This window comes from Emydura macquarii, unplaced genomic scaffold (genome assembly GCF_026122565.2).
Source record: "Emydura macquarii macquarii isolate MOO-44397 ecotype Brisbane River unplaced genomic scaffold, CSIRO-AGI_Emac_v2 contig_2676, whole genome shotgun sequence".
Taxonomy (NCBI): domain Eukaryota; kingdom Metazoa; phylum Chordata; order Testudines; family Chelidae; genus Emydura; species Emydura macquarii.
In genome coordinates this window covers 16,180,592-16,201,128 of record NW_027132813.1, presented here as the reverse complement: position 1 = coordinate 16,201,128, position 20,537 = coordinate 16,180,592, and the positions used below count along the sequence as shown (strand labels likewise).

At 39.2% G+C, this 20,537-nt stretch overlaps 1 protein-coding gene across 1 annotated transcript in view; it reads right to left on the bottom strand.

Annotated features, from left to right (window-relative positions):
* Positions 1-18,563, bottom strand: part of USH2A (usherin) — a 511,874-nt gene extending 493,311 nt beyond the window's left edge. The window contains exons 1-2 of the mRNA XM_067564962.1: positions 18,036-18,563; positions 13,448-13,613 (exon numbers count right to left, since the gene is read on the bottom strand). Coding sequence (XP_067421063.1) covers positions 13,448-13,613; positions 18,036-18,520 — 651 coding nt within the window. The 5' untranslated portion in view covers positions 18,521-18,563. The remainder of the gene's footprint in view (positions 1-13,447; positions 13,614-18,035) is intronic.
* Between the last annotated feature and the right edge of the window lie 1,974 nt (positions 18,564-20,537).

The following is a 20,537-nucleotide window of genomic DNA, read 5'->3' as shown; positions in this document are numbered from 1 at the left end:
GGAAAATATGGTCCTTATTTTCTTTCACAGAAAAACCTGACACTATTCAATAATTCATTAAAAAAAAGAAATCAAAGTCTGTTCTAAACATTTCACTGTATTTTTTAAATTTCCAATTAAATTTCAATAGAAGGTTTCAGGTACTAACTCAGGACACATTTGATGTTTTGTTACTAGCACTGACATTAGATATACTCAGATATTTTGTAACTCTCACAGTTTGCTCCCTAGAGAGCCTCAGGGAATACAGCATGTGTACCGATTGGAAAAGCACTCATACAGCTTTATAAACGTATTTTATGTCATGGCAATCAATAGATAACTGGGAAGAACTTTATCAAGGTGTGTACATGGGTATGTACTCAATAGATTAATTCAGAGTCAAGGTCTGTCTAGTCTAATGACTATATTTTATTTTGCATTGGGACTCCAGATTTCCAATCATCCCAAATTCAAAATATGAATCCAAAGATCCTAGTTTAGACACAGTATGATTCTTGATTCTTTCAATTATAGTTATACAACTTTTATTAAAAATGTTGGGCATTCAGAACATTTCTCCCACCCCTACCTTAATTTTCCCACTCCAACTCCAACGAGGAAGGGGTAGACTACTTGGCATGTCCTGTAACTTCATTGCATTCCATGTTATGTAGCACTCTCAGAATCTTGCAGGAAACGTTAAACATTCTCTTGTTAACTCATTGGTTGGCTCCATATTTGCTATATCCCATCAGCTGTAAATTACAATAATGGGTTTACTGCATATTGCAACTGGTCACTAGAAGGCTGACTGAGCTGATTATTTTTAATGCTGTTTATTCTGTAAAATGTGTAAAATTGCTCAAGAGGATGGGCAAATTTTGGTGTTTATTTTTTTTTTTTAATGAAAAATTGCTGGGGTCCAGGCTAACATTTGAGCATACTTTTATATAATTTAGTTGGTTTTTATTTTTATTTTTTTTCAAAATACCCAAAACTACACTAAAGACTAACTACTATACCTTCAGAATTTTATTTTTAGATCTAAAGATTTGGAAAAAAAGGAGTCAATCATTTTTCTTAGGGCTTATCTACACTTACTTCAGAGATTCGGCGGCAGTCGACCAGAGTTACGCAAACTATGCAAAAAACTTGCGTAACTCCTGTCGACTGCTGTGCTTCTGTTCTGCACTCTGTCTTCACTGCACTGCGCTGACGGGAACCGCGTTCCCATCGACACAGTGCTACGCCACTTGAGGAGGTGGTCTTAGTGTGTCGATTTCTGGATCGACTGAGCGGATCTTCACTGACCGCTCAGTCGATCCAGATAAGTAATCTGATGGTGGCGAATTTGCCACTGTCAGTGAAGACATAGCCTTAATCTGATTTTTCTAATGATAATACTAAAATATGACAATTTATTGCCACCAACTGTAAGCCTGATGCAGTTTTGCATAGACAATAGACACTAGTGTTTCAATAGAAACTGTTAAAGACATCACTAAAATAACAAGCAAGGCATTTCTTTTACAAAACAGGCATTTATTCCTAGTCCCAGCTCTGCTCACTCAAGAGACTGATCTCTTAAATTCCCATTTCAGTTAATGGAAAGTCTCCATCGACTTCAACTGGCTTTTGACCAAGTTCTGAGGTTGACAATTGACACTACAAAGAGGATATTGGTAACACTACTCTTTCGGCACTCTGTAACAGCATTAAATTCTTGCTTTGGATGAAGTGATGTGTCTTGTCCTCCCAGTCAGAGATTAAGAAGCAATAGGCCCAATCTTGAAAATCCTTAGGTGTAATGCTTGACTTCATTCAGAATACCCTTGCTAGCTGTGTTTGCAGGACAGTGACATATGTTCTTATTCAGGTCAGGAAGAAAGCTTTTGAATAAGAGATAATGGGGGTAGAGAGGAATAGCGAAGTTTGCCAGGGATCTCAAATCATTATAACCACAGAGCTTTCAATCAAGACAAAGCAGTCCATACTCCACACATCATGGTGCAAGAGAATAAGCAACACACACCACACTGGTATTTCTGACTGTGGTAGAGTGAATTATGAACGAAGAACACTAGGGATGCAAGTTCAAAAGCAATGCCTGAATGGGTTGTAATCATAACATATTCTAAATGATGAATATGTTATTGAGAGAGCTGTGCTTATTTTCTCACCCACCGTTCTGTTAGCATACACACAACACGTTAATCTGTACTACATGTAATTCTATGTTGTATGTTGGAGCTGCAACTCAGCAATAGGTGTTTTTTTGTGTTGCTGATTTCACACTTTTCTGGACAGACAAACTGCTGTGGATTGTAGACGAAAGATGACAACGTGCAGAAGACTGAAGTGATTTGATGAATTAAGTGGTTTCCTTGCTTTTTAGCCTATGCCCCCATTAAATTGGGGTTCATGTCAGGCATTGGCCTATACAAAAGGAGTCTTATATTTTGTATGTACATAGAGACAAGGAACTGTTTTCCTCAGTTCTTTTAAGATGCAGTTGGGTTCTTGGTTTTTAATATAAAATGTAAAGTAGTCAAAAACTTGTGCATAAAATAAAAGGATTTCACAAATTGGAAAGGACAAGTTTTCTCTTGATAGTCAAACAGTTATGATGTAAAGCGGTCTCATTAAATCATAAGTACTTTAACCTTTTCTTGAAAGAACTGGAAGATTTAAAGATTTATAAAGAAATTTTGCCTAAACTAGGAAATGACTCATATTTGACATGTATTGAAATGATAATGCTGATTTCAATAGGCACTTTAAGAGCATTTTGCTCCCAGGAGAGTAATTCAGTCATGGTTACCTCTTTGCATTTAGATTTTAAACTTTCTTTCTAAAGCTTTTAATGTGCTACTGTCTGCCAAAACATGGCAGAGTTACACAGATATGATCAGGCAAAATAAAGGTTAGGAAAAAGATTATTTTTATAATTGCAGACACTAAATATGCAACAAACACATCAATCTGACATGTTCTACAGCAGTTTTAGCAGCCTTGGCTGTATCTATAGAACCCTTTTTTAAATTCCATCTTTAATTTGTTAAATAAGTCAAATTATCAAAAGGAAAATGTGAGATTCTGACCAGTGACTATGATGAGAAAAATATATAGTGAGCTGTTGGGGCAAAGTAACGTAGATCTGAGGTTGGCATCACTATAGGGCAGAATTAAGGCAGTTTGGGGGCATCCGCAGTGCATTATTATATTTTCAAATATTTTGGTTTCTTTTAAGTTCATTTTTAACTCTGAATTTTCTGAGTTTTCATTCCTACTTTTGAAATCTTACATTCTTATAACTTTATTTTATCCTTAATTTATTGATATATACTCTCCACCTCAATTCTGTTATACATCTTAACAGAGATTTTTGTATGGGAATATATCTTTCTAAATAAGAGATGCAATAAATTAATAAGTCAATACAAATCAATCATGTAGAATTAACTCATCTGGTGAAATCAATGAGAGAATTCCCATAGACTTCAAAGGGAATAGGATCGGTCTTTTTTTTTTTCTTTTTTTCTTTTTTTTTTTTTTGAGTATGCAATTAATATTAATTACAAAACAAAGAATCACAAGTGTATGCTTGTTCTATGTATGCGATATTTTTAAATTGTAAAGTAAGTATCACACATCTTGGTTAAAGAAACATTAGTTACTTTTTTTAAATATGTTTTTCTTTTAGTGTAACAGCCTACATTCATTTCTGGTGTAACTCAATAGTTCAATTTACTTCAGTGGGATTATATTAGGGATGAATTTTCTCCAAATACTTGTCCTTTATACTAAACAGAGGAATAGCTAGCCAAAGGAATTGATGTATCTTGATTTTAGTCAGGTTTCTGACACAGACCCCACATGACATTCTCATGAGTAAAATACGGAAATGTTGTCTGGAGGAAATTACTATGGGGTGGGTGCACAACTGGTTGAAAGACCATACTCAAAGAGTAGTTATCTATAGTTCACTGTCAAACTGGGAACATGTATCCAGTGAAGTCCCATAGTAATAGGTCTTGAGTCCAGTTCTATTCAGTATTTTCATTAATGACTTGGATAATGGAATGAACAATATACTTATAACATTTGTGGATGACACCAGGCTGGGAGAGCGTGCAAGCACTTTGGACAACAGGATTAGAATTCAAGATGACCTTGACAAATTGAACAATTGGTCTTTATTGAAATTCATTTTGTTGATCTCAGACAAGTGTAAAGTACTGTGCTTAAGGAAAAAAAAATCAAACGCACAACTACAAAATGGGGAATAATTAGTTACTGCTGAAACAGATCTGCAGGTCACAGTGGATCACAAATTGAACATGAGCTAACAATGTGATGCAGTTGTGAAAAAGGCCAATATCATTCTGGGGTATACTCATAGTGGTGTTGTATCTAAGACACAGGAGGTAATTTCTTGTTCTACTCAACACTAGTGAGGCCTCATTTGGAGTACTATATCCAATTGTGGGTGTCCCACTTTAGGAAAGACGGGGAAATTGGAGAGAGACTAAAGGACAGCAACAAATCTTAAAAGGTTTAGAAAACCCAACCTTTGAGGAAAGGCTAAAAACACTGGACATATTTAGTCTTGAGAAAAGAAGACTAAGAGGGGACCTGAGAACAATCAAATATGTTGAGGGATTATATAAAGAGGACTGTGATCTATTGTTCTCAATGTCCGTTGAAGGTAGGACAAAAAGTAATGGGCTTAATCTGCAGCAAGGGAAATTTAGGTTAGAAATTAGAAAAATCTTTAAGTATAAGGGTAGGTAAATACTCTAACAGGCTTCCAAGGGAGGCTGTGGAATCCTCATTATTGGAGAATTTTAAGAACAGGTTGGATAAACACCTGTTAGAAGTGGTCTAGGTTTACTTGGTCTTGCCTCAGAGCAGGGGGTTGTATTTAATGACTTCTCAAGGTCCCTTCCAGCCCTACATTTTTACAATTCTATGGCACCATTACAGCACATATTAAATTGGGCTGTAAACTACTAGTAAGCATGATGCAAGCAGTAGACTAGCAAATGCAGTAAGAATATTCAAGTGGGCCTCTACAGCTCTTATTAACCGCATTTTTATTATTCAAATTTTTCTTCAAGAAAAGGAGCACAGCAATGGATTTTGTATTTACAGCAACACAGGGTTGTTGTTTTTTAAAAAAAGAATGGGCCAAGATTCCAATTTTCAGTTACTGAGAATAAAATCTGACTGAATATCTACTAAAACAACTGTGTGGTATTACCAAAAAACTCAGAGAATTTGCCATCCAACGTAAGACCATTGGGTCCATCAAGTCTAATATGCTGTCCACAACAGTGGCCTACAAATAAATAATACTTCAGGCTTAAGTGAAAAACTCCCATAATACACCAAGTAAATTGTGCAGTTCTAAACATTGGGTGGCAGTAATTCTTTGTGACTTGCTAATGGAGAATGTTTGGCCTAATTTATCCCAAGTGCAGTTCCACTGACATCAGTGGAGTTACGGAATTAATTTGGCCCATTGTTGGTATTAGCATTCATTAAAATATTCAAATCACCCTAAAAAGTCAGTGAAAACCTACACTTTTTCAAATTTTTTTTCAGTTATCTCATGGAAAAAAAGCACAAACTATGCTTCATTTTCCTCAAAAGCACATTTATCCAGAAGGCCAGCAATGTTAATTAATTGCATCAGGTAAACGTGCAAGCTAACGACATTTAAGGCTTTTAAGTTAAGCTTCTAGAGAATTCGGTAATTTCTGACAGTAAGTTGTATTTTTGACAGGCCCTTTGCAACATTAACACACTTCATGAAAATGAGAATCTAAACAAAACTAGTACATTACTAATAATACTACTTTAGCTGAAAATTGTTGAAGTACATATTGCAACAACAGCATGATGAGTTTTCATACCTGCTTAGATCCATTCCCAAAGAAGTCATCCATGAATTCCTGGTGCTTCTATCCCACAGTACATTTCTCCACTGAACAGGGGCTCACAGAGAAAGATTCAAGAGTGCCGAGACTCAAACATGAGGTGGACCAAAAGTGGTTTTACAAAAGGTTCTATATTTGAATGAAAATGGCTCTATCCATTTTCAAATGTTTCACTAAGTAATGTTTAGCCTTCCCATACAAAAAATAATCAAAAGTATCAGAATTTTGGGGACTCTAAATCCAATAAAACGAACCGACAAACAATTTAGCACAGATTTTTTTGCAGCAGTTTCACCTAACTATAGTTAAAATCCTGAATTCAAAGAATGCCACAATAAATGTACCAATGTACCTGTCAGGGTGCTCTGAAGCCTCCCACAATCTGTACAGTCTCTCAAAAAAACAAAACTAAGAATGGATACTTCACTGTCTAAATGTAATGGATTCTGATTGGATATCACAGCCCCAGATATGACACTTCACATTCAACACAATTCTATAATAGGTAGAACAGTGAACTAAGAGTTCTCTTTGTATGTTCAGATTGCAATAACCCTATATTATCAACTTTAAGAGCTATGTATAGTACTGTCAGGGCCCATAACATGGGCTGTCTGACATAGTGGTCAGAGCCAGGAGTAGAGTCAGGGTCATGATCCCATCAAGAATCAAAGGTGGATTCAGAGTCAGTAATCACATCAAAGTTAAGCCAGAACTGGAGTCAGAAGCCACTCCAATGGTCAAAGTCCGAGTCTAATTATCAGTCTGCTGCTAGTCATCTGATGCCACTGAATCAGTGGGTGAGGCTTCTGGTGGTGGGGTATTATCAGCAGTTCTCTCATTAGACCTTGCAGCTCAGAGGACCTAAATTTGAGACCTGTAGCACTTGACACCTTAACCCCATCCAGGGGCAATCCCTGGGTGCCATGGTGCAGGCTTCTCAGGATGGTTCCTGTGGATGGCTCATATTTTGCAGTGCCATGCACATGATGAGTTGGCTCCCAAAGGCATGCTTCAACCCCATAACCCTCCCAATCAGATACTACAGGGTCCCATTTGGGAGTTCAGGACATCATGGATGACTTTCTCATGGTATTGAACGTCAACAAGGAGTGGAGGTGGTATATGCCAGCCAAGGAACAGCTTGCCATGAGGGAGACATGGAAGACTAGATGGATCCTGCAGGATTGAGAAAGCTGTATTAAAATGCCATGGGACTGATTTGCCAGATAATAGTGAAAAGGCTTGCATACTGATGGTTTAATTTGTGTGCAGGTCAGCCAGTCTGTATGTGTTTTATGGATGGCCACACTTTCTGGCCTACCATTACAAGCAGGGCATTTTGGCCGTGTTTGTCAGTGTGGCAGATGTAGGTGGTCTTGGCCACTTCCAGGTGTTCTTTTAGGTTGTCTTGGGGCTTTACAAATGGTCTATGCCAGATCAGAGGCAGCAGGAACCATTGTGGACAAAGGGACAGAAGGGTGGAAACAAGGATGAAAACTATAGCTGTAGTAGAAGAGACCGGATTGGGTAGAGGCATATTCCATAATATATGATAATTCAGCAAGCTGGAACAATACAAACCAGTTGTTTTCACACTGGTTCAGGAAGCAGCGAAAGTCTTGTCTGAGCACCTGGGTGACCTGTTCCAATTGGCCATCATTCTGAGGGGTGATGTGCTGTGGGTGCATGGGGCCAGACATCTCTTTTCATAACCTGGATAAAACTGTGGTAAAATGGTCAGGGAGACCACGGAAACAGAAGATGTGTCTAAGTAGAAGATTGGAGTAGTTTTCACAGTTGAGAGATGTGTACATGGTACAAAAATGGGACATTTTGGTGAATTGGTCCACGACAGTCAGTATGGTGTTGTGGCCTTCAGCTTTGGGTAGTTCCACTATAAAATCAAGCTTTATGGATGACCAGAGCAAGAAAGGGGTCTTAGGAATCAGGCTAAAACTGCTGTTCCAGGGCATTTTATTCAAGCACAAGTGTCTCAGGACCTGATGTAGAACCAAATGTCATCCCGCATTTGTGGACACCAGAACAAGAGAGTATAAAGTTTTGGATTGCCAAAATGACCTGCCCAAGGGATTTCATATCTTGGGGAACCACCAGACACATATAGGCAGCAATTGAGCCAGGAATAGGTTAAATAAGGATGAGGTTAAAAAGGATCATAAGGGAATGCTGCACAAAGGAAATCCAAAGACATAGACCTACCAACAAAATGGTGCGGTTTTAATATGTCACAGGGTGGTTCTTCAGGGATAGCTGCTTTCCCCTTTTTGTGAAAGAGCATCAGCCTGGTAATTTTTGGATGATTCTTGCCTGAATGATACGTGATTGTGAAATCAAATCTCGAAATGAAAAGGACCCAACCCAACTTCCACTGATTCAATGCCTTGGCAGATCATAGGTATTCTAGATTCTTATGGTCAGTTAAGACTAGGATGGGTGTTTGGCTCCCTTCAAGACAGTGTGAACCAAGTCTCAAATTCAGCCTTGATGGTGAGTAATTTCTTGTCTGCTATTTCCTAATTGTGTTTGGGTGGGATGAGTTTTTATAGAAAACACACACACAGATGCATCTTGTCCCAGACCCTATTCCTTGGGATAGTTCCGCCCCGATGGCTACAGGAGAAGCATGAATCTCAAAGAAAAAGGTTTGTTCAGAATCAGACTGGATCAGCCCCAGGACAGATGGGAAAGCTATCTTCAGGCCTAGTCGGCCTCCAGGGGCCAATGAAACCTTGCAGGTTTATAAAGGATGAAAGTTATAGGGGCTGTGACCTTTGAGAAATTTGGAATTAACCTCCTATAAAAGAAGGCAAACCCCCTAAACTTTTGGATGTCTCAAATGCTCTAGGGTTCAGATACCTTCTGAGGGTCCACCCATAGTCCATCTGCTTACAGGATGAACCCCAAAGGTTTGATGGATGATTGGTAAAATCCTCATTTTTCCAGTTTTGTATTAACACATGCTGGCGCAATTGTGTGAGAACTTCATGGATACGGTAGTCCTGGCTTGCTTGACTAGGAGAATACATTAAGATATTGTTTAGCTATGCCACTACAAACTGGTCTAAGATACCTTGGAATATGTTGATCAGGTTCTGGAAGGTGGCAGGAGCACTCGTGAGTCCAAAGGGCATTACCAAACATTTTAAGTGCCCACATCTTGTTCTAAAAGCTGTCTTCCACTCACCCCCCACCCTGATTTGAACTAGATAGTCTTCTAAAGGTCCAGTTTTGTGAACACTTAAGCTGACCTCACTCTGTTCAGGAGCTCTCGGATTAATGGTAAAATGTATCAATTGCATATAGTTATTTAGTTCTGTACCTTTTGTGGAAAAAACTCATGGCTGTCTGAGACTTTGTGTAGACTACCGGACACTGAAGCACCTGCAGTTTTAGCTAGGTTTTCCTGAAGATACTCCCTTAATGCTGCTAGTTCTGGTTTGGACCTAGAATTTATATGCCTGAATGGAACTGTGGCTCTGGGCAATCATAAACATAATGCAGGGGTTGCAAGTCTGTGTTTCATTTTTTGAAGACATCCTGGTAGTTCACAAGACGACATGGTCCATCATGCAGGATTGAGGTTTCTAGGTCCAACAGGGTTCCCACCATGTGCGGGAACATCTAGTTTGCCAAAGGGGAATCCTCAGGCTTGATTTCAAAAGTTTTAGGGTCTTGACTGAGAAGGCAATTCTCCCTACAGATGCTTGACAGGAAGGAATCATGTGTTGATCCCCATAGTCTGTGATCCCATGACAAATGAGCCAGGGTGCTACTAAAATCAGGGTGAAATACAGGAAGGAAGTAAATGTTAAACCATAGGATTTCCCCATGCTTCCAAGGATCTGCAAGTGTTGGGGAATCTGGAGTAGTGAAGATGGATAAGGAACTCCTGGTTTAGCATAATCTCAGGGTTTTTTCCTGGTAGTACCCAGGTTCCAGTCCCCAACTGCATGTGGCGTTAGTCTCTTCCCTGTCATCAGGTTAGCGGGAGGGGGGGCGGGGGGGGGGGGTTGACAGGACGTGTTACCCCATTCCCTACTCCTCCACAACAGAAGCTGACTTCTCCCATCTTCTATGTTCTCGTTCTCCTGGGAATAGGTAGGGCTATCTTGTGCAAGTTGGTAAGGCTTGACCAAGGCAGAGCTCACTTGGGCTTGAAGGGTGAGCTTTGGGTAAGAGTGAGAGGAAGGTGAGGTCCTCTTACATTCCAGTTCCCATTCATGCCGTTTGGTGTCTATCTGGATGTGCAGGTCCATGAAGACCTCTAAACTGGTGAGGAGGGTCTACCTGTGCCTGCTCTTCTTTTAGTTCTTCACAAAGGCGAAGTCAAAACTGACAGACAAATGCAGCATAATTGCTGGCAGTATCTATGGCCAAGCGTCTCATTTGGGCAACATAGGAAGGGGCTAACCCCAGGTTTTTCCTAAGCTTTGGTATGGCAGTCTCTACTGTCCAGACTTGTAAGGGTCATTGAAAATAATGGCAAAGCCTTGTAAGAACAAGTCCCATTTGGTCAGTACTGGGTGATTCTTTTCTAAAAAGAGTAAGGCCCATGACAGGGATTCCCCGGCAAGGTAGGCTCAAGTACTAGCCCCATCTTAACTTGATCTGTCATGAACTCCTGGGGCTGAAACAAACAGAAATCTGTATTAGGTAATGAACCCACAAAACTCACTGCAGGTACCATCATCTCTGTCCAGCAAAGAAACTCTGAGGCCAGTCACCTGATTTGGTGTCATAAGAGAAGCTGAGTGGTTACCCATAGCCACGCTGAGTGCTGTAGCTTGCTCTTGCAAGGAACAATTTACTGTCTGCAGCTGTCGTACTTGGTCATTCAGTTTCTGTGTTTCTGCCATTTCTTCCTGTGGACTCAGAGGGCCCTGGGACAACAGCAGGGAGAGAGCCCCAACAGTGTCCATACTCAGTCAAGGGGTTCAACAATGTGTTCCAATGGAGATGAGCTTGGTCTCAGCAAGCTGTCAGGGCCCATGACGAGAGCTGTCTGACCTAATGGTCACAGCCAAGAGTAGAATTGGGGTCGTGGTCACACCAAGGGGCAAAGCCAGAGTTGGAGTCAGAACTCATGCCAAGGGTCAAAGCCAGAATCTGCAACAGGAGTCAGAATGAGGAAGCAGGAAAAAGGTAACAAGAACAGGTGCAAGGCGCAGTAGCAAGACCAAGATGAGATAACAAGAACAGGGACCATGTGAGGATGCATGGATTTGGTTTCAGAGCAGCAACAGGCCTAGCAACTAGCTGTTCTGATGAGGGATGAGACAGGGACAGGAAATTTTATAGCTGTGATGTTCAATCAGCAATGTGCTGTTAGTCATCTGACCCCACCAAGTCAGCGAGTGTAGCTTCTGGTGGTGGGGAATTAGCAGCAGTTCCCTTATCAGCCCTCAGAGATCAGTGGTGCAGAGGGTAAGGTTACCATCAGTCCCCCTGGCCTGTGTTCATGACCCATTGCACCTAACAAATATACACTTTAAAGATCAAGTTGGTCAGAGAAAGGCCCTAAACTTTTTCTAATTGATCAAGCAATCAGCGCTGTCTTGAGTCTTGTCTCCACTACAAAATAAAGGTATGTATTTAAGTTTACTAGGATATTAACTAGAATTAGTTAAGACAAGGCTATAGTTTTCACATGAGTTGGCAAATTGAATTAGAGAATGGGGGAACCTGGGGTTTAATTTGACCCAATGTGAAAAACAATAGACTGCCTTGTCTTCACCAGGATTTTAACCAGAATTAACTAAATTTTATTTAAGAACACTTCTCCACCACATGAATATAAAGCTACCATACGAACATTACTTCCTCTCTTCTCTGCAGTCACCCCCAACATTGGTAACTTAACTCTCAGCACTATTTTTACAATTCTGTAAAGATGGGAAGGTGGCACCTAAATGCAGGGGGAGAAAAAAAAAAAGTTGCCAAACTGAAGGCCTCGATGCACACTGCCTGGAGATCAAAAGCCTCATCTACTCTACAATATATGGAGCAGGCTGCTAACGTTATCATTTGTAGGGAGTTGTGGCCGAGACACACTTCAGGTCATAGCATGCAAGGCTCTATCCTGATCTGAGCAGTGCAGCAAAGGATTAAGTTGAGAGTCTCCTTAGGTCTCTATAGATTGTAGTTCTTTTAGGAGACAGACGAAGGCAGCCACAAGCTGCATTACTAGAACTGCACCATGGATAGTGCCACCCCGAAAAAAAAGGACTAAATGGCAGAGAGCTTTTTTTTTTTTTAAATGCAATTTCAAACTTTTTTTTTAGAAATCTGGTCCATTTGCTTTTCACTTGGCTATCCCAGCCTTCAGCAGCTTCTGAAGCTAGTACACAAAATGTGGCTGACAGACGTAGCAGTAATATAGCACCCTCTGAGTGTTTGAAGTGTAAAGTTCATTAGTTCTACTTTAAGGTCACTCTTAATTCAACAGCCAAAATTTTATTCACACTACTATACTGCTATCTCAGGAAAAAGAAAACTGAAAAAAAAAATCAAGGACAGCTTGGATACTTCTATGAGAGAAGAGATCAGCACTTCAAATGCAAATCAGGGTCAATACCATTTAGCAAGTTGCTAGAATGCACGGAAGCCATTTCTTAATTGTATTGTTAACCAAATAAACTTAAATTGTACAGGTAACATAAGCTAAATGAAGAAAAACATTTCAATTCAGGATAATTAGTGTTGATTAAATTATTAGTTGAAGTTAGATTACAAACAGGATTTAGCATGGTCTGTAGGGAATTATAAGACATGTAAATAATTGAAAGTATTTTAGTTCCTACTTTATTTGCTGACTGATTTTTGTAAATATATTTAACAAAAAACTTCTCTTGCACCTCAATGGATATCTTTTAAATTATTAAAAAGGGAAGATTAACTTTTAAGCTGCAGAGACTATGTACTTAGAATTGTGTATGATATTTAATAAAAATAAAATTATATAGTGTTGTAAATGTACTTGCTCTGACCCTGATCCTTCAGAGAGTTCTGCACATGCTCAACTTTGCACACTATAAGTAGTCCCACTCAAACAATGGTGCTATGCTTAAGTGCATAAACTTAAGCACATGCATAACTCTTTGCAGGATACCAGCCTTTGTGACTATATTTGAGTGTGATGTTGCCCTCTAGAGGCTATCTCAAAAAGGAATTCTCCTTTACCTCCAGCGCTAGAGCTTGGAGTTTATGGGGCTGAAAGAAGAGGCTTTTAGTCCTGTTTCACCAGGTTGAATATGTGCTGTTGTAACAGTGCTAAATTAGTGTTTATTTCAAAATCTGCCCCCAAATTTACTCAAAATTACTTAAATTTACTTTAAGGGCTTGATCCTACAATATTTCAACAGCTATCAACTCCTGCAGGATCCCTCAATTCACCAATATCAACTGATTCACATTTTCCCTACAGCTTGAGTGTTTGTGCAGATATGGACTCTCACGATTCCTGCATTTAATCAAGTTTTTTTAAAAAGAAATTTACTCACCTGCACGCTAAGATGAATCCATTTCCTCACAAGAATTCTCCCCAGTGTCATTACTTTTATTGGCGGCTGCAAACCATTTACTGTGTGATAATAAAACACGGTCTCTTTTTCGGAAACTGTGAGTTTGAACACAGTCTGCCCATCAACTGCCTTTTCCATCACACACCTTTGGACATAACCAAGAAAAACAGCATAAGGTCAGAGGCACACATACAGACCCACTCAAGCCAAGGTGCTATGCATGAAAGTGATGCTAACCAGAATGTATTAAAATAAAATGTTAAAAATACAACCCGAGTGGATGCTCAGTGACAGAGGTGTCGCAGGATATACTACACTTACAGAAAAATATTCCCATTAAAACCCCTTTAACTTGAAAGGAGATTCTTTATTTGCAATTTATTCCCCACAGTCTCACTTCCTTTCTTCATGGATCTATGACAGAAAACATGGTAGCTGGGTATAGTCTGTAAAACTAATATTTAAATTTCTAGCTCATTAGTTTCTTTGCTGTACCTTTCCTACAAAGCTACACAACACTGTGCATCCTGATAAGGCAGTGAGCCACTAGCACACTTTCTTTTAATTTTAATAAAGTGAATACAGGTGCCAGGCTGACAGGTTCTGGAGAGAGAAGTCCTGTTTTTTTCCCACAGAACAGAACCAGGACAGCCACCAGCAATGCAGGATTCCCCCACGTTGACCTGTAGCTACGCCTCTTCCTTCTCCAGAGGACCCACATTGCAAGAATTCAGTCAATCCTCACCTCTTTTGCTGAGATTTGAGGTTAGCACCAAATGCAATGTGGACATTTATGAACAAGGGACTTGACTGAGGCCACACAAATTCATTTAACATATTTAGCTGTCTAACTAGTTTTACCACACATCGCGATGTTGTCTGCAGCTATGCAGCAGATAGGCTACATAAAAGCCTTCAGATGGCAAGGTATTTTAGACACCACTGAATGGGCAATCTAAAGTTGAAAAGCTAAACATTCCATTGTCAATCCGTCAAGCCATTCAGGCAGTCTTCAACTTACCCATCCAGGAACATGCATATGAAGAGCCAAATTCTGATCTTGGCTACACTGGACTAAATCTGAGTTAAGCCAATTTTACACTCCGATCTCCATAGACCTCACTGGAGTAAGTGAAATTTGTTCCAAGATATCAGTTTAGAATACACTTTGCTATTAAACATCATTCCTTTATGTTGTCCACTCTGCCCCCCCATCCCACATGAAAGTATCATAGCAGTTGGCTTACTGGTGAAGGTACCTTGGTTGTTAACCGACTCACATTTAAAACAACTAAATGAAAAATAAAATGGATTTTGACTGTTACTCTTTTTATGCCCCAGAGATGCTGTTAATAAAAATCTACTTGCCAAACACAGACTCCTATTTTCCAAGCTTACTAAAAACACATTTCTTACTATTTTGCTGATTGGTCTTCTCAATGTTTTGTTTGCCTGTAAACATGCTAGTTTTGGTAGATAATAAATGTGAGAGAAGGCACAGCTAAGTAGCAAAATATTTAGGAACTGGCTTTACCCAGTTCCTGGATAAACAATAATTGGATAATCCAGGATTTGTTTATTTTACTTATCTAAAACAAACACCCCCTACATTTTTTTTAATCCCCACAGGTGTCATGACTTTAAGAAGGGAAGTGACCTTGATGTACTGGATTTTGAAAACTGGAAATTACAGATATGAATTGTGACCCACCCCTGAAAAAGTGAGGTGTGTGTGTGAGGAAGAAATGATGTCAATAAAGGTGAAATAGGCATATCAGTCTCAGTCCTGGCTAGGAATAGTACTTTGCATTCCTGCAAAAAGGAACAGCCATTCTCTGTGATTGTTCCAACTTCCTGGTAAAAAAACATCCCCAGAAAGCTACTTCTTGGCTTCTTATCACACATACCGGTCAGCTACTCAAAAAGAAAATGAGGGTGATCTATAGCATGCAGAATGCATATGGGGAGGGAGAAGGGAAGAAAGGACAGACCAAGAAAGAGGAGAGGGATCACCATTTTATTGTCCAAAAGGAGAGAAATGTACTATTTTTAAATTACAGATACAATGGTTACACAAAGATGACTTTCTATATTATATGAAATCTTCGTGTTTCTGTTTTCTTACTATTCTTTCTTCAGTTTCTCAAAGTGCTAACTTAAAAGGGGCACCTATAAATACTACAAAACATGTATGTTAAAAGAATGAAGGTTGCAACCTTAGTAATTGCCATTAATAAATATACATGCAACCTTAATTCTGCATCTTTGGGTGTGTATTTATCTTTCTATTCTGGAGTCTTTCACAGTCTCTCAACATTAGTCCTGGGTTCTATTCCCAGCTCTGGGAGCAAAGCGGGGACTATTGTTTAGAGCACATTTCAGACAGCACGCAGACTTGGCAGATTCATTCTGAAAGACAGTGTAGAAAAACAGATGAGACTTGGATCAGTTATATTTGAGATCAGAATTCTATTCCAACACTGCCATAAGTACCTTGTATAAATTTTCAGTTAACCTATTCGTAAAATGGGTGACTGATACTCTCCTGTCTCCTTAGTGTTGCAAGGCAGTTGTGTGATGCCTTGGTCAGTATGCCTCCCATTACACTGCACCTTCTCTTAGGTCAAAGGGGTTTGGAGTGTCTCTCTGTCCTATAAAGATTTTTTTTTTTTAAAGATATAGGCAGGTCCTACAAAATGTAGGACAGGTGGCAGGTGCTACTGCTGCTATGAGTATCTAAGGATAGGTTCACTACACACCAAGTATAAGAAAAGAGGAAAATGCCATTCTCTCTGTCTACTCTTGTAATGCTGCATTCTGTGTGGGGGCCTGCATGCCTGCTGAGTTAGACTTCAGAGCCTGTTTGCATGGCACCGAGTGGTTGACTGGCTTTCTAAGTGACCTGCCTTGTCCAATGTGTCTATTTGCTTAATACTCCAAGCACTCCATCTCCTGATGATGTGCTGAGCTTTTGTTCCAGGTTTGGTCTGCTGCATCACTAGTTTGTAACCAATTGTGGTCTATCAGCATAACTTGCATGTATGTGTGCTGAACATCTATTGCCAAAGTCACAGAAACTGCTGGTATCCCATACAAACATTAAATAAAAATATTAAAATTAGGATTTTAAAGTGTGAATCTCCTTGATAAGCACTAGATATGCCCTTTGTGTAGTCCTTTATGCATCTACAAAATGAGTGCAATATATTGAGTAAGCCAATGAAGAACCAGGCATAAGACCTTGCTTAGGACTGCTACCACCTGACAGAGGTCCTGATTCAGTAAAGCATTTAAGCACATGCTTAACATTAAGCGATGATTAATCACATTAATTTCCATGCACATAGTCCCACTATTACACCAAGTGACTTCAATGGGACTACTAATCTGTTTAAAATTAAGCATGCTTAAGCACTTTGCTGCATCATGGTTAGAATTATTCCTTGAGATCAAGTTGAAGGGACTTATGACCATAACACCTGTATGTATATAGACATCAGTTTGTTATAGAGCAGCACTCCAGCTTGGACTTTAACTTGTGTGGATATCAGATGCTCAGGATGTGGTCTTTAAAGCTACTGTATGTAACATACAGTCACAGCAGGTAGCTTCAGAGCCTATAACCCCCACAACTGTATCATAGCTGATTTTCTCCTTTAGCCCAAGTGGTAAGGACCTGCAATTTTATTGCTGGAGGTCTCATGTTCAATCACTGATTTTGACCACATTATCAATACATGTATGTGGTCCACATCCTATGACAAGGTCTTAAATGAAATAATTCATTTCACCTTAACATGTTGTAAACTTAAATCCAACAGCTCTACCCTGGCAGAACTAATATAGTGATATCACATTTGCTTGGAGAGTAAAATTTAAGCAATTGAAAAAGGAAGCAATTTTTAGTCAGTTTTTAAAACTTCATTTTTAAACACCTATTTAAACTTTAATGACTTATTTTATTCAAAATGTTAGTCTTTTTAAAAAGGTTTAGCACCCTTTCAAATTCAACAAACATCCCTAAACCTTTCACCAACGGAAGATGGTCCAATAAGAGATAGTTCCTCACCCACTTTTTCGATCCCTAAATCTGGCAGAAGTCCTCCAGCAAAACTGTAATAGCTAGACCATATATTCCTGATAGTTCTACCTTTTCTTTTTTTAAAGGAGATTTTTTTTAAATGTTAGCTCATCTTCATCCATCTTAAAAAATAAAGCAAAAAAAGGCACGACACATTTTAAATTTTTTTTTACAAATCGCATTGAAAAGTTAATATAAATTAGGATCGAATACATTTAACTGAAAGAAAGAACATGGGTTTGTAAATGAATATCCCCATTGAAATTACTGACTCTACTCATAAGTAAACACTGCAGGAACAGCCTTCATTTGCCTTAATATTTGCAGAGCATGAAGCCCCTGATCTGAGATATAATTTTTAAAATGTCTTATTCTTTCCTACAATGAACCTTAGTGTGCTATTTAAAATTCAACAAAGAGCAGCCTTGACTACAATGACTGATTTTTAAGAGCATCATGAAAGTAAACACCTGCAACACTACTTACATTACACCTTCTTGCTCAGGTTTCAGCCACACAGTTACAGTAAATGATGCTGCGAGCTTCTGTGAACGGGGAGTAGAAAAGCAATCCTTGTGATTATGAAAAATAAAACTTGTAGAGTTGATGGAGGAGCCTGGATGCAAATCATTCTTGTCTTCTGTGATACAGGTGCCAAGGCCTATTGAGAAAAGTGCAGTGTAGGGGGCATGTGAAGATCTATATGGACACTCCTGAGTACAAAACCGCTGGGTACAGGACTGAATACTTTCAACTTCAATAGAACTATGACAAAAAGTACTTCTGTCTGGCAATCCACACGTTGCTTGAATTGGCACAATAGACACATATTTGAAAACTCCCACATTTTCTAACTTTGGGAAATGTCCCTGTGAGCTAACCAATGATAAGAAGGCATAATAAGCAAAGAGCAATGTTTCAATGACATGAAATATGAAGCCACGGCCCAAGGAAAGAACCAGGCAATTCATGTTTACAAAAAAGTCTCCTACTGATAAAGCATCCCTAAATAAATAATGCCGTCCATCTTGACAATAATGCTTTCAAGTAGCGTGCTTTCAAAATGATGCAGAGTTTCATCTTTGGGAAACCAAGGCAGGTTTGCATTCTTGGAGAGCGCTGATATTCTTCTGGCCAACGACACAGATGTGGGTGACCGCCAGCATCTGTAAACCAATACAAACAGACAGTATCCAAGGTGAATGCTGCATTTTTTTAAACTGAAGAGGTCCCATTGAAATATTGGGGGCCAAACTGTTCCTTCAACTTCAGGTCAGTGAGTCATACCTACGATCTTTACTCAGATAAAATTCCCTTTAACTTGAGTATTATTTAACTTACGCGGGGGTTTTTTCTGAGTAAGGAATGTAGGACTAGGCCTAATGGAAGTTGTATACATATATCTGATTCACAGAGTTTGGCCCAGTTCTATTACAATAAAAAACACAATTACTCCAGAAAGCAATGAAAATAAAATGCTATATTATATAAAAGGACAGTTTAGCTACCAAATACATGGATTTTTTAAGAATTATTTTTTAAAAACCTAGAATCTCAAACTTTGCGACATAATTAAAAAAATCCATGTGCATGTCAGCTTTACAGTTCCACATTTAAGCCACACAGGAGGTCAGCTATGCAGTTCTATATTTAAAGTACACAGAATGTTCTGCTATACTATACCAACAACTATTCACCTGCACTTATGACACAAAATCCAAAACACACAAATGGGAAATTAAAGGTGCATCCAAAGTTTGAATGAAAAAAGATATAGTTTAAGTTTGCAAAGCTCTTTCTTTCTTACCCCTATTGTCCATTTGACGCAGTTTCTTTTAGCTCTCAGTAAAGCTGATTAAAAACATACCACCATCTGTCCTGTGTGAATCTTTTAATAGAAAATGTCTGCGCTGTTGTTTACCGACACTATGGATGCATATAGAATTTGGGTTATATATGGACAGCCAGCACTGTTTAATTGCAATTGATAAATAAAGTTGAGTTACCGTTATTTATTGCATTTCGAAGAAGAGGATACTGCTCCCTCGGTTTGACAATTGGCTCGTCAGTAGGAACTCTGGCTGCCGTTGCCTGGCAACACCATGGTAACCCCAGTTACCCTTTGTAAACAGGCCTTGGCAGCAGGAACGCTTAGACCCACAGGTAAGCAGTTTATTAACTGGAGCCCAAGAGCAGTGGCTACAACAGCCTAACTCCTCAGGCCTGCATCTAGTTCTCCTTACAGTGGGAGGGACCCAGGTCCTGGCCATGCATACATAATTTTAAAGCAGCAGTACACTACATAAATACACCCCTTTTTCCCCCCTTCAATTTTCACCTCCTTTCCTCATGATTAAAAAGAAATAGTGAAATTGCTTTACAATCTGCTGTCACTCAAGTTCAAGGTATAAAATAATATTTAATACAGCAAGTGATGACAACTTGTTCCTCTTTGTGGTTTACAGAGGTTACAAGCACTTAAATTTCTGGAACACTAACTGAACCACTGGTTTAGTATGGAATCTTTATACAGTACTTGGACAGCATGTATCTGAACCTCCTGTGAGCACTGCCACATCCTCCGCAGTTTAGGCTTGGAGGCACAGAGGTTCTGGATGCCCTGTGATGGTACTGCTGTCTGGCCAAGGAAAAGTGGTGCCATGAAACCCATATTTGTTTTATGGGCTCAGATTTTAAGTGAATTCCACAAATGGGGACGCAAAGGAAATATTTTCTCTATTGGACCAATTCAAAATATAGGCAGTTGTGTGAAAGCAATTAGAGTCATGGGCAGAAGACAGGAGTGGAACGTGCTGCGACAGAATGTCCATGTCCACACCCGACACATTATTGTAACAATCTTTGTACAATATCACTTGAAAAACCCATAATTTTCTGGTCGACATTGCCACATTTTATCAGGACAATACTGCATGTACTTAACACCACATGTTCCACACTGAGGTTGGCAAACAGGTGTATCTCCAG